Source organism: Ptychodera flava, chromosome 9 (genome assembly GCF_041260155.1).
Source record: "Ptychodera flava strain L36383 chromosome 9, AS_Pfla_20210202, whole genome shotgun sequence".
NCBI classification, from domain to species: domain Eukaryota; kingdom Metazoa; phylum Hemichordata; class Enteropneusta; family Ptychoderidae; genus Ptychodera; species Ptychodera flava.
Window position 1 is genome coordinate 777384 of NC_091936.1, and position 13969 is coordinate 791352.

Consider the following 13969-nt stretch of genomic DNA (forward strand, 5'->3'; position numbering starts at 1 on the left):
ATATTTCACAATTTTCTCTTGTTCCACTCCTCTCAGAACGTCGACTTTAGAAGCTCTATATCGCGCGATGCTGTTTTCCTTTTGTGCCATTGTGCAACATGTTTAGTATTTTTTCCTCGCTTGGGAAATTTCTCACCACGTGCACGGGATCAGCGAAAGTATTTTCCTCAATCACGCCCTTTTCACTAAAGCATGCGTGTGGAGATCATATATGACACTGACAGTACAACGCAATTAATGCCCATACGTTAGCCCAAAGCGCTAGCATTGAAACACAGTGGCGTGACACACGGTGAAGGATGGCGGACAAGATAGATTTGTCTCCGCATTGCCACTGATTGGAAAATAAATATTTGTGGAATTTTTGGCCGTTATATTGTTGGTAGCCATAACTAGCAGTGGTCTTTGGTATTGAGATATCAACTTGTTCAAGTAAATCATAATGAGGGGCTAGTTTCATGAGTGACGGACAGACGCTAGACGTGGCTGAGCAGTGTACACGGAGTGTGCAATCACACGATCAACATTACTGCTTGTTCGAAAATCAACATTTTAGAGACTGGGACTATTAATTTGTAGGTTTTTATAAAGAGTAGTTATCTGTTAACAATGATTAGTAGGCGAATTTTCTGACGGGCATCAGTAGGAGCCGACAGCGACGGGCAGTGAAATAATGACCAGCGCTTTACCCTCTGTTTTGGCTTCAGGGCTCAGTGTCGACTTTTCTTATTCTATTCATATGCAAATATGGTTGTCACTACTTCCAGTGGCCGGGGAATAAAGTTTGTTATATTTTTATAAATCAAAATATCTTTAATAAAAAAAGTCGCTCTCATAAATAAAGCCAAATAAATTATGTACAATTATGCTGTTGCAAGTCATTCTCAAAGTGGACAGTTTGCGCTTCAGCCCGTGTGCTATAATAGCCCCATGCACGTCATGGCTAGATGACCTTGGGCGATGAAATGTTTGAAGTGTTATCTGGTTATCACAGATTTTGCTGCCTCTATAGTATTTGTTTTTGATTGGCCTTTTCTTTTGATGGATGTCAAGACATAATCACGTGCTGTCAGTTTAAACAAAGATATGCCTGATATAAATGCACTGTATGCACATATAAATGCGGGGCCGTGCCCTTGCCTCGTTTTGTCTCATTTTCAATTGGCAATTGGTATATGATTCCTGTCAAAACTTAATCATGTGCTATCAGGATAAACAAATTGAGTGAATGTGTAATGAGATAAACAAGGCTGGCCATGCAGCTTGAGTACAGTCACAATATGCTTTGCTTGAGAGGTGATTTAGAACAGTCTGTCTAGACTGTTTTAGGAAAAAGAAATGCATATGAAATTATGTGTAACTGTACACTTATTTGGATTATCTTCTGGGCTTTTGAATATTTAATTTACCTTCTTGCCAAATTATGATCTTCAATCTAAGGCGAGACAAAATTAGTGCAAACTAATGCTATTTTTTCAACAGTAATGAAGATGAGCAAATGTTATACTGTCCGTACACTCACGGTTTATGTTACTCAACCCTACGTACGTAACGCAACCATGGTGCACTCGAGGTGTGAGACTGCACTTCCGTGCTCTCTCTCTCTCTCTCTCTCTCTCTCTCTCTCAAAAACAAAAAACAAACCAAAAAAACTATGCTACGGAAAACGCAGAGAAGGTGGCAGAGATGCAAGTCGTAGGGACATACGAGCACGCCTTGTCATTAATGATCAATGGGAAATGTGATGTCCGGGGAGGGGTTATTGACAGTCGACAACGACGGAGTTCCACAGATATGATCTTTATTAGACGGCAGCCATGTGGGAACTAAATGTTACAGGAAATTACGTGTACAGACCATGTGACAATCACGTGACTATAACAATATCATCACATCTCCTCAACTTTGCATAAAAACTTTCAAGTTTATGCATCTCCTCAACTTTAGAATGAAACTCATACCTTTGTTTACAATTCACTTTGCAAAATATTAAATTTGCCAACAGTGTCTTTGCAAAACTTTCTATTAAATTGTCAAATTGTTTTGCTCTGTGGATAATATTTTAACAAACAATCAAAATATAAAATATAAACTTTAACTTTTAAGATTACCTTCATCAGAAATTTACCACTACCAGGTAAACATCAGATAGAACAGTATGTAACTCTGAACAAGGAACAGGAACTTGAAACTTTAGAACTAGGAAAGTATAAACTTCCAAAACAAAGTTCGCTCTACAGAAACCCAGTACATAGTGTTCGTGAATAGTCTTATATCACTACAATCTATCCCTCTGGCATGAAATAGTCCTTGTGCCAAGGGGCTTTAGATTTTACTCTAGTTGAGCGTCTCACATCAGTACTTTTGGGGTTTACATTTGTCTTAGGTGTATCTACACCAGGACGTACACTTGTTTCAACTGGTATTGTACTAGCAGTTGAAATAGAACTAGAACATACTGGTCTTGTTGATTTCTGACTAGGACAGACAGGTTCTACTGACGAATTCTCAGAATTGCTAGGAGCAGATAACTCTTGTATACTGGGATCAAAGGATGGAACATCATGTTGTATTCCTGTTGAAATTTGGGGTTCTCCATACATCAATTCTTTGGAGCTCCCCGAGTGCCCCGGAAGGGAAATTCTGGACTTTCCTCCACATATTTCTTTACATGTCCCGTGGACCTTCTTTTGACACCTTTGGAATTTTCCAATACTAAAGCACCGCCATCTTTCTGAATGACTCTATATGGTTCTGTCTCAAAATTGGGAGTAAGTTTGTTTTGCCTAAACGCTTGCTGGAGCAAAACCAAATCACCTTCCCTGATATCTGAGGAAATGGCATGTCTCCTGCTATCTGCATAGAACTTCTGTTTCAATTTCATTCTACAATCTCTTTCTCTCATTTTTATCTGCCAATCAGACTCATAGTTTGGGATGAAATTCTCAGCCTGGAAATTTTGTCCCTAAATTCTCTTCCCATAAGAGCCATAGCAGGAGATACGCCTGTCACAGTATGGGGTGTGTTTCTATATTCAAATAGAAAATGTGTCAAATCATTATACCAACTTTTCTTTTGCAATTTAGAAATTCTTACAGATTTCAAAATCACTTTGTTCAGCCTTTCCACGCTCCCATTGCTCTGCGGCCAGTATGGAATAGAATATTCATGATTAATACCTAAGTAATCAAGAAAACCTTCAAACTCGGCTGAGGTGAAAGGTGGACCATTGTCGCTCTTAACACAGTAAGGCAATTCCATGTGTTAAAAACATGGCTTCCATGGCTTTTATATGACATGACCAGCATCTGTTTTCTTTAACAAAACTACTTCTGGCCATCTAGAATATAAATCAGTTACCACAAGCAATTTTTCACCATCACACACTTCCAAAAGATCAACAGCTAAATCGAACCATGGTCCTTCAGGTAATTGTGTGGATGATATTGGCTCTGGGTTTGGCCTAGCACTAACCAATTGACATGGATGACAGGATCGTATCAGCTTTTCTACGTCCCTGTCCATCCCAGGCCACCAAACTCTGTCACGTAGGCGAGCCTTAGTTCTCACAATTCCCTGATGACCCTGGTGAGCAATTTTCAGAATTTTTTCTTTGCAAACCCTGTGGTACGACTAATCTGTTACCACGCATGATCAGTCTGCCATACAACCATAACTCGTCTTTCACATGCCAATAAGGTGAAGACTTCAATTTTGACCAATTTGCAGAGGTAATACACTTTTCAACCAGTTGTAAGCTCTGGTCTTTTGCAGATTCTCTCTCAATATCACGTGGAGTGATAGCAGGTGGCATGGCCTCTAAAATAACACTACATGCAAAATCTTCAGTTTCTTGACAACACTTCTCAGATGGTTCATCCACAGGCAATCTACTCAACATATCTGCATAATTATTCTTGCCCTTGATGTGGGTGATATGATAATCAAACTGCTGCATATACAACAACCATCTCTCAATTCTAGCTGAAGGGGGCCTGGAGTTAGGGCTGAACACTTTCAATAAAGGCTTATGATCAGTTCTGATCTCAAAATGACTACCTAACAGAAACTGCTGAAGTTTTTCACATGCCCATTTAACCCCAAGTGCCTCCCGCTCGAACTGAGAGTACCTAGACTCAACGTGTGTAAGCTTTCTGCTTACATAGTATACTGGTTGGTATGAACCATTACTTTGCATTTGTTCAAGGATTGCTCCGACACCAACGGGTGACGCATCAGAAGTGACCCGTGTTTCAAATAAGCCATGAATGGACTTGTGGTCAACTTATGTTTGATGAGGTTGAATACCTGCTCATGCTTGGGAAGCCATTCCCACTTCACATCCTTGCGAGTCAAATCCCACAGTGGGCTAGTCACTGTAGCAAACTTATCAACATACCTTGAGCAAAATTGGGCTAGCCCTAAGAAACTTCTCAATTCTGATTTGTCAGTTGGCGTTCGAGCTTTTACTATAGCTTTGACTTTCTCATCAGTGAGTTTCATACCCTGGGCTGTCATCAAGTGACCCATGAATATCATACTGTCTCCTATGTTACACTTTGTAAAATTCAACGTTAAACCATGCTCACTAAATCGCTTGACCACTTTCTCAACTCTGGCATACAGCTGCTCATAATTCTCAGCTACTACCCTAATATCATCATGTATGTTGGGCACCTGACTGATTAAATTTTGAAATTTTTCAGTCGCCATGTTTACACCAAAAATCAAACGCCTGTAACGATACAAGGAGTTGGGCCCTGAGAAAGTTGTAATATCCCTGCTACTTTCATCGAGTTCAATTTGATGAAAGGCCATATTCAAATCAAGCTTACAGAAAACTTTGGCCCCTGAAATTTCTTCAAGCGTTTCATCCATGGTAGGAACAGGGTGTCTTTCCCTTACAATGGCTTGATTTGCTTTTCTCATGTCAAGACATAGTCTAACATCTCCATGAGGCTTTTGAACCGTTACAAGAGGGTTGACCCAAGAGGTCGGACCTGAAACCTTTTCTATCACACCCAGTTTTTCAAGTTCTTTGAGTTTTTCAACAACTTTAGCACGGCGGTTGAAAGGAATTCGCCGGTATATACTGGACTATGGGTTTGACATTTTCATCAATATACAAATGGAGCTGGTAGCCTTTTAACTTACCCAACCCAGTGAATACCTCAGGATATTTCCTCCTCAATTCTGCAAGAATTGGCGAAGGATTATCAGCAGTAACTGAATTCATCGTGCAAAGATTTACATTTCCAACTCTCAGCATGTCTAAATTCACAGAAGTACTATGACTTAGTAAGATCGGCTGATCAGCCTTGATCACTATGAAATCAGCAATACACTTCTTTTTAGTGGGTGCTTCGACATGTAAAGCACATTTGCCCACTATTTCTAACGATTTACTAGAACCATAAGTAAACACTTTGTTATTGCAATTTCGAACTTTCACACCACGCTTTTCAGCAAGTTTGCGAAATTGTTTTTCACCTATGAGATTGCACGTAGCACCACTGTCGATGATAAACTGGCACGTGTTGATTCTCGATTTGAATACCTTCATCGGTAAGGTCCTTTCCACTTGAAGCACGGCGAGCATAGTACGCTTTCTCATCGGCACTCTCGACGTCTGTATGGCTATCATCGTTTGCATCAGTCGTCTGAGCTACTTTGTGTCTACTGCGTCCACCACCACGGCTACGTCCACGCCCACATGTACTGCGGCTAGCACCACGCCCTCGACTGTTGCTATGATCACTGTCTTTGGACGGACAGTCTTCCCACTTAGCACAACAGTCTGCAGCCCTGTGTCCCAGCTTTCGACATCGGAAACACCGGTCGGACTTTAATGCTCAGCTTTGCGAGTACTACTACCACTACTGGCTCGACATTTACGTTGCACGTGACCTCTCTTTCCACAACGGAAACAGGTTAAAGCCCGGCTCGAAATGGACCGGGATCAGGATTAGTGCCAAGTTTGGGTGGGCGTTTTGGGGCATGGCTCTGCATAATGAGTCTGTTGGCAACGGTTGCGATCGTTCGCATTATCTGCGTAATCTGTTTGCTCTCAAATCACACTCAGGCTTGGGTACGTACAGCCTTCATTTCCCGGTTCGTTTCAGTCATGCCATGGCAATACTCGAAAGAAAAAAGAAAGAAAGAAAAACTAGGAAGGAAAAGGAACACGTAAGGAAAATGGCAGGAAATAGGTTAACGGCGACGTCATGACCGATCGCAAAAAATAGAGGAAATTCACGGAAGGGTCGAGACTTCCTTGAATCTCGTGTATCACGATATCTGTAATAGCGATCGCGGTCAGTTGCTCGGTTGCTTGTCGGCGGGGTGATATCGAAAAATTATCACGAGTTATGTTTATTTTCGGAGCAATTGCAAGTTTTGCTCGAAACGTTTGTTAACCTTCGACTGGAATCAATGACAGACTGGGTTCCTCTCCGTCTTTCTTTCTACCTCCATGATATTGAAGGAATTAAAGTCCTGCTTTTGCCGAAATATTATTACGATGTAGCGCGGAATCAATGAACTGTCCTCAGACACTCGTATCCTAAAGCGTTTACAAGATTGGGTGATGTCACTTACTTGCTCATCTTGAACTGAAAGATCGAACGTTTCAACTGTTCAAATATCTTACAATTTTTGTTAAATTCTCATCACAGAAGTCCAAATGTAACTGGGATAATCGGTATATCAAAACCTTACTAGTACCAGCCCTCCGAACACGACATGTCATTTCCACGTGTAAAAACACGTGTACATACGGCCGTTTTCGGGGCCAGCATATATATCCAAAACAACTCTTCAGTACCGTCACGTTCGGCCGTAGATTTGGAAGGGGGAAGTTGTTAAAAACGTGGATCTCTTCGACTGACAATAATTAAATTGATCATGGAGGCTACCGCCATGATTTGATGGTTATTTTCGATGCCATTCTCAGTGCAAACTACGGACTCTGCTTATGCACTTTTCGCTAAAAGATCGTACTACGGGTAAGCTTACCGTACTGACTAGTCCTCTTGCTAAGTCACGTCTGAAAATGGTTCACTTTCGTGATGTCATTGCACCATAAACGCTAGCAAAAGAGTTGATGGCAACACAAAGTTTTCTTCGCCCGCTGATATAACTCTAAGTTTACATATACCAGTTTGTTTACATCGTAATTGTTCTCGTATGCACAGCAAATGTTTGACCAGTTTACGCCTCTGCGCGTCATCGAATGATTGACAATTGTTTGAATCCTGGAACAACTGTCTCCTGAGGGCCATTCCCTTCGTTTAGAAAGCAATTTTTCCCCTAATCGTCGTAGTTTTAAAAAACTTTGTGAAACTTTGCAGATACCTGTATGGCCTAGGTGTTTATGAAACAGTCTATGTTCATGGTATGCCAATAATATATGTTTGAGAATCGTTTAGGCCGATTTTCACGGAGCGGTCTACCTAGCTATTGCCAGTTGTCACTCAAGCGCCATTATGAATTTTCAATAAGTTAGGGGCCTTTTATACCCCTCACACCGGTTTAAGTCCACCATTTTGCCTTTAGTGTGCGTACGTTTACCACCAACGTTGACGGCATTTGCAGTGTGAGTACTGGACACCAGAACCAGTGCATCCTTATCATGATAGGACCGTATGATTTGTAGCAATTTAGTAGTGTTCAAGTCGTTTTCACGATACAACTTGCTTTTCAGCACTTTGTCACTGATGTAGAGTAAGACACGGTCTCTTACCTGGTTATCTTTTTCCGTCTCTGGAAAATCACAGTCTTTCAGTAGAGTCTTGAGACGTATTACGTAGTTGTCGACCGTCTCCCCGGACATGGGAGTTACGCTGTAAAATTTCTGTCTCGCCATCGGAACGTTTTTTTGTAGTTGAAAGTGTTTATTCAGACACTCTATCAACTTTGCGCAGTCTGTGACGTCACCAGTTTCATCTGCAGATTTAGTGCGAACAATGTCTCTGATGCCAGTTCCAGCCATGTGCAAAAGTAAGGCACGCTTCTGAGCATTATTTGAAACACCAGACGCTGCCACAAACAGTTCAAATTCCTGAAGCCAACGCTCCCACCTTTGTTGAAGGGTCTCCGGTTCACCTTCACAGTCAAATCCCGCCAATCCTGGCAGTCCGGATAAGGTCACGGGGGTAGACTCTGTTTCTGGCATTTTTATACACTCAAAACACGGCTCTAGTCACTAAATCTCAGAAAAGTTACTTGCGTACAGTCTTTTATAGTTATGTTCGATAACTATATCCTCGTCGCCATTATGTGATGTCCGGGGAGGGGTTATTGACAGTCGACAACGACGGAGTTCCACAGATATGATCTTTATTAGACGGCAGCCATGCGGGAACTAAATGTTACAGGAAATTACGTGTACAGACCATGTGACAATCACGTGACTATAACAATATCATCACAGGAAACAGCCAACATTGAGGGGATTCTTGTTCGGTGGGATGGGACGACATTACAGTCAGGCGCCTGTCTCTCCCACGCATGGTTCCTTTTATTTACTTTAAAAATAAGTTTATGATAAGGTACGTAGCACCAGTAGTTCCCTTTATGGAGAATGTTTTTGCCCTTACATAATACATGTACCGGTATGTAGTATCGCAACTATCAACTGATATGCGCAGATAGTAACCGTCGGACTAGCCAAATAAAAACGGCGCACACAAATAGCTTTATATCATATTCTTGACAATTTTTCATTAGCTGTCTATTTTCTTCTTTGTCCCGGGGTATCCACTGGAACAGATTGAATAAATATAAGCTTATTGAGCAAGGCATTCGGCTTCAGTAAACTAGTATGTCGCACCTTGAATCCCAGTTGAATCCCAGATCTGGCGCAGATTCGAAGGAAGCGGACATAAGTCAAATGCATGATCACTGCATGCACAACACCAATCTGCAGGTGCGGTACGTGGCGGATATCGTTCTGCCCCAGGCGCTGCACTTTCACTCAAATTTTAAATAATCCTGGGTCTTTGGAAACCTAATTAACGAAACACCATCACTGGGATCTTTGAGCAATATAGCGGTTTGGCATGGGTAATATTTTTATACAAGATAGTCTTCCAAATTCTATGGACTTCTACGTATCTCTATTAGGCTTCGTGGTACTGCGTTCCTTCGGTTGCGTAATTTCCGTATTTGCGAGCTCGCCCAAAGAGCACTTCCAGTCTTTTGCGGGATCGCTGTGATTGGGTTAAAAAGTGCTGATTTTATGGTTAACGATACAGTTTTCAGCAATAATGAATTTATTTCACGTATTATTTATACTTAAGGCTGCTAATGCAATGAAGATAGGTTGCTGGTCATGTCATAGGCCCTTTAAGTAAGTTAGTCAAAGGCTCAGTAATTGTAGAGAAATTTGGACAGAATTTTCTGTAGTAACCAGCCATGCCAAGAAAGCACATCAGTGTCTCTTGCAATTTGGTACCAGAAAACTTGAAATGACACTGATTTTGGCATCAACCAGTTTTACCTCACCCTCTCCTACAGTATGTCCAAGGTAAGTCACCCTCGCCCAACCAACTCAGATTTGGCAAGGTTGAGAATCAACATTGCTTTGCTCAGTCTCTCAAAGAACTTCCACATGAGTTTGATGTGTTCCTCCCAGGTGTCACTATACAGGACGATGTAGTCGACGTAAGCTCCACATTCGACTAGCCCAGATATGACGTCATTGATCATCCGTTGGAATGTGGCCGGAGAGTTCTTCATTCTGCATGGCATCGCCTTGTACTGGAACAATCTGTCTGGTGTAACAAAGGTGGATTATTTCGTGAGCACAATCCCTCAGAGGGACTTGCCAAAATCTCTTTAGTAGATCAAATTTCGTCACATACTTGGTTTTTCCCACACGATCGATGCAATCATCAATCCTCGGGATTGGGAAAGTGTCTGTCTTTGTTAAAGTGTTCACTTTCCTGTAGTCCGTGCACATACGATAACTATGATCTGATTTTGGCACAAGTATGCATGGCAAACTCCAGTTACTTTTACTGGGTTCAGTAAAGTCATTATTTATTTATTTATTTATTTATTTATTTATTTATTTATTTATTTATTTATTTATTTATTCTGATAATCAACAGGAGTAAATTCCAAATTACAGGCTCCACAAAACATAAAAATACATAAATATACAGACAAACACAAATTTAATGCAAAGGACAATAACAAAGAACATACAAATCATGAATAAAAATAATTCCTTACGCTTGTTTTAAAAAGACTAAATCTGTTAAAAATGTCAATACTCGAGCACAATTTTGCAATATCATTATAAGTGCTTAAAGCACATGGCAAAAAGGAGTGTTTACAAACATTGATTCTTGAAAAGGGTACCCGAAATGGTAGGTTTAGCCGTAGACCATACGTTGAACGTTCAATGGGATTTGAATTAAATGAAAACAATTTACCACAGAATGAACACATTTGTACAGGAAGCTAAGATCAGAAACCAAGAATTCCTACGATTGTACAGAGGAGGCAAATTGAAAAATTTGCATAATTCTGTGTATCCTGATGAACAGTAACCCATATTCAGTTTAAAACACAAGTACTTAATAAATTTCTTTGGAACACCTTCAACCTTATCAACAAGATTCTTCTCTGTGAGTGCCCCGGATTCCAGATAACAGTATGAGGCCGCTGCGTACCAGGGCGATATACAGAGTCTTTAAAGATTTAACATCACTGAAATCTTAATAACGCTTTAAATAGCCAAGGTTATGCATTGCTTTCTTAACTACATTATTGATATGCTCAGAGAAGTCCATGGAGCTACCAAGGAGAACGCCCAAGTCCTTTACAGATGTACATCGTGCAATCAGTACTGTATCAATAGAATATTTAAAAGAAAACTTCTTGGTTTTATTCGAAAATGTAATGCAACAATTAACATTTCTCAACATTTAGTTTCAGCTTCCATGTTGAGCACAACAAGTAACCCTGTCCAAATCATCCTGCAAGAGTGCGCAGTCAGAAATAGCTTGATGGTTTTATAGAGCTTTGAATCATCAGCATATAAAATTACATTCGAAGACTTAGCACATTGTGACAAATCATTAATGTACAAGATAAGTGACAGGGGGCCAAGTATGGACCCCTGAGGTACACCGGATAAAACTGGACACCATTTCGAATAACTTCCCTTCAACAACAGTTCTCTGAATGCGATCAGACAAATATGACACAAGCCACTGAAAACAATGTTCGGTGAAACCAAAGGAAGAGAGTTTATAAGTAATTTATGTGATATTGAATCAAAAGCTTTGCTGAAGTCAAGATATATTGAATCAGATTGTAATTTGTTGATGAATGCAGTTGAAATAAAATCTGTATCAGTGACAAGATTAGTCTCAACGCTCCTCCCAAGGACAAAACCATGTTGATCATCTGAAATTACATTTACGACTTGACCATTGCCTAAAGTGGTTTTGCCAATACCAAGTTATCTAATTAGCTGAATTTTAATGCACATTTTTTGTAAGGTTCAGATTACAATATGCCCATGACTTATGTTCAGTTCAGTACAAATAAGGGAATAGATATTCTGGCATGGGCATGATATACAAACTTTTAAAAACTATCTTCTCAAAAACCTTACTGAATAAAGGTAACAGTGAAACAGGCCTGTAATTTTTTATATCCTGCTTGTTTCCCTTTTTAAAATTGGTACTACATTACTACATTTAAAAAACGTTGGAAAAATTCCAGATCTGAGAGATTTATTAAAAATATAAGTCAGAGGAAATACCAGTTCCTCTCCACATTGTTTTAGAATAACACCTGATATGTTATCAAATCCACATGCTTTGTTGATATCAGTAGAAAGTAATTATGTCAATACGTCATCATAACATGCATAAATATTACTGAGGATGTCATTTTTAACTGGAAGTATGTCAGGTAAGTGTGGATTATCACATTTGCTAAAAACTGATTCAAAAATGCATTGAAACCTTCAGGAATTAAAACTGGCAAGTCATACACAGTATCAGAGTGTTTCATCCAGCAGGTATTTGACTTCTTCATGGAGATATTTCGCTTTCGTTGGATTCAGTCTGTATGGATGTTGTTTTACAGGCTTACTGGCCCTAAAATCAACGTTGTGACAGATGAAATTTGTCCTTGTTGGAACATCTTGGAACAGGTGTTTATATTCCTGGATCAGTTCTCTCACCTGTCGTTGTTGTGATAGCTGGAGGTGCCAGCTTTGTAGACTCAAGATTCTCCAGGATTTCTGAATTCTGAAGTTTTACTGAGCCCAGCTTTGAAGTTAGAGTATTTTCACTCAGGTCAGTTTCAGTATCGCTATCTTCATAATGTTTTGAACTGACTGCACTGATAGGCTGTGTTATAGTAGGATTATCGCTATCCATATATATTGCTTAAGCATATTTAAATGGCATAACTGTTTTTGTTTTCGCCAGTCAGTTGGTGTTATTATAATTTAATTTAAATCGCTTAATTTCTTATCAATTAGATATGGCCCAAAGTAACGAGCATGGAGTGGTTTGCCAGGAACCGGAAGAAGAACGAGAACCTTTTGACCAGGTTCAAACTTCCGTTTTGAGGTGTTATCATATTTGATTTTCACGGACTACTGAGATGACTCAAGGTTTTCTCTGGCTATTAATTCACATGCCATAGAGAGTTTTGTAAGAAAATCTGACACATATTGTAAAATATTCAGACAATCATTATCGTTTGATAGGAATTTCTCTTTGAAAAGCTTGAGTTGGCCACGGACTGTATGTCCAAATACAAGCTCAAATGGGCTGAAACAAGGAGACTCTTGAATTTACTCTCTAACAGCAAAGAGCAGATGAATTCCTTCATCCAACTGCTTCTGTGTGTCAAAACAGTAGGTCCTAATCATATTTTTCAAAATTTGATGAAATCGCTCAAGAGCACCCTGACTTTCTGGGTGATAGGCGGATGACCTATACTGTTTAATGCCCAGCTGATCCATTACTTGATGAAAAATTGCAGACATAAAGTTGGAGCCTTGATCGGACTCACACAACACATTTAGGGAGGCCAAATAAAGTGAAAAATTTGACTAACGTTTTCACTATAGTCATTGTCTTTATATTTCTATATGGCTTCTGAGAACCGAGTAAATGTACACATAATTGTCAACATGTACTCATTTCCTGATCTTGTTTTGGTAGGGGCCCAACACAGTCTATCAGTATCCTACTAAATGGTTCTTGAAATGCAGGAATTGGCTGTAAAGGGGCTTTTGGAATGGTCTGATTTGGCTTTCCTACCATTTGACATGTATGACAAGTTTTAAAGAAATGTGCTACATCCTGCCTGAGATAAGGCCAATAAAAGTGACTGAGAATTTTATGATAAGTTTTCCCAACTCCTAAATGACCAGCCCAGGGGGTTTCATGGGCCAGGCACAATATTTCAGCATAATAAGACTTTGGAACCACAATTTGATGTTTTATAGCCCAATCATCATCAACCAAGACATCTGAAGGTCTCCATTTATGCATGAGAATACCAGATTTTGTATAATAACACACAGGGCTATATCTGAAGTTTCACCTTCACCAGCATGAATCTGGGTCTTTTTGTTGTTCTGCAATGAGATTTGATCTAGACAATGTCTGACCGTGGTCAGCAGAAGTTTTACTGGAAGTTACAAATCCACGAGGGGTTACGGAACGATCCATGTCAAACACCTGACTAAGAAAGGTGACCATTTAAGTCAACGTCTGTGACATTATTTTTGAGAATATTTTGATTTTCAGAAGTTTTCTTTGACATGGCTCGAGTAACGGCACATGAAGGAAATAATCAAGTATTTCTAAATCAATTGGCTCTGGATCCTGATTTAAACTAGGTTTATCAGTCACAAGTGGATTAGTAATGACCTTGTCCCCAGCAAGAAGAAGGTGAATCCCTTCAAAAGGCATAAAGGCCTTATACC

At 39.9% G+C, this 13969-nt stretch overlaps 1 protein-coding gene and 1 long non-coding RNA gene across 3 annotated transcripts; one reads left to right on the plus strand and one right to left on the minus strand.

Annotated features, from left to right (window-relative positions):
• Positions 1-4158: 4158 nt before the first annotated feature.
• LOC139139711 (uncharacterized) lies at positions 4159-8173 on the minus strand. Its single transcript, XM_070708571.1, has 4 exons — positions 7570-8173; positions 5558-5761; positions 5252-5325; positions 4159-5097 (listed from the first exon to the last, which is right to left on the minus strand). The coding sequence occupies exons 1-4, from the start codon at positions 8171-8173 to the stop codon at positions 4159-4161; spliced, it is 1821 nt and encodes a 606-aa protein (XP_070564672.1).
• A 49-nt stretch (positions 8174-8222) lies between these two features.
• Positions 8223-13095, plus strand: LOC139141345 (uncharacterized). Of its 2 annotated transcripts, XR_011554153.1 has the most exons (3): positions 8223-8549; positions 12109-12320; positions 12509-13095. It is a non-coding gene; the product is annotated as an uncharacterized lncRNA (long non-coding RNA). The 2 variants fall into 2 exon arrangements; XR_011554152.1 differs by lacking the exon at positions 8223-8549 and having other exon boundaries at positions 10138-12320.
• The last annotated feature ends 874 nt before the right edge of the window (positions 13096-13969 follow it).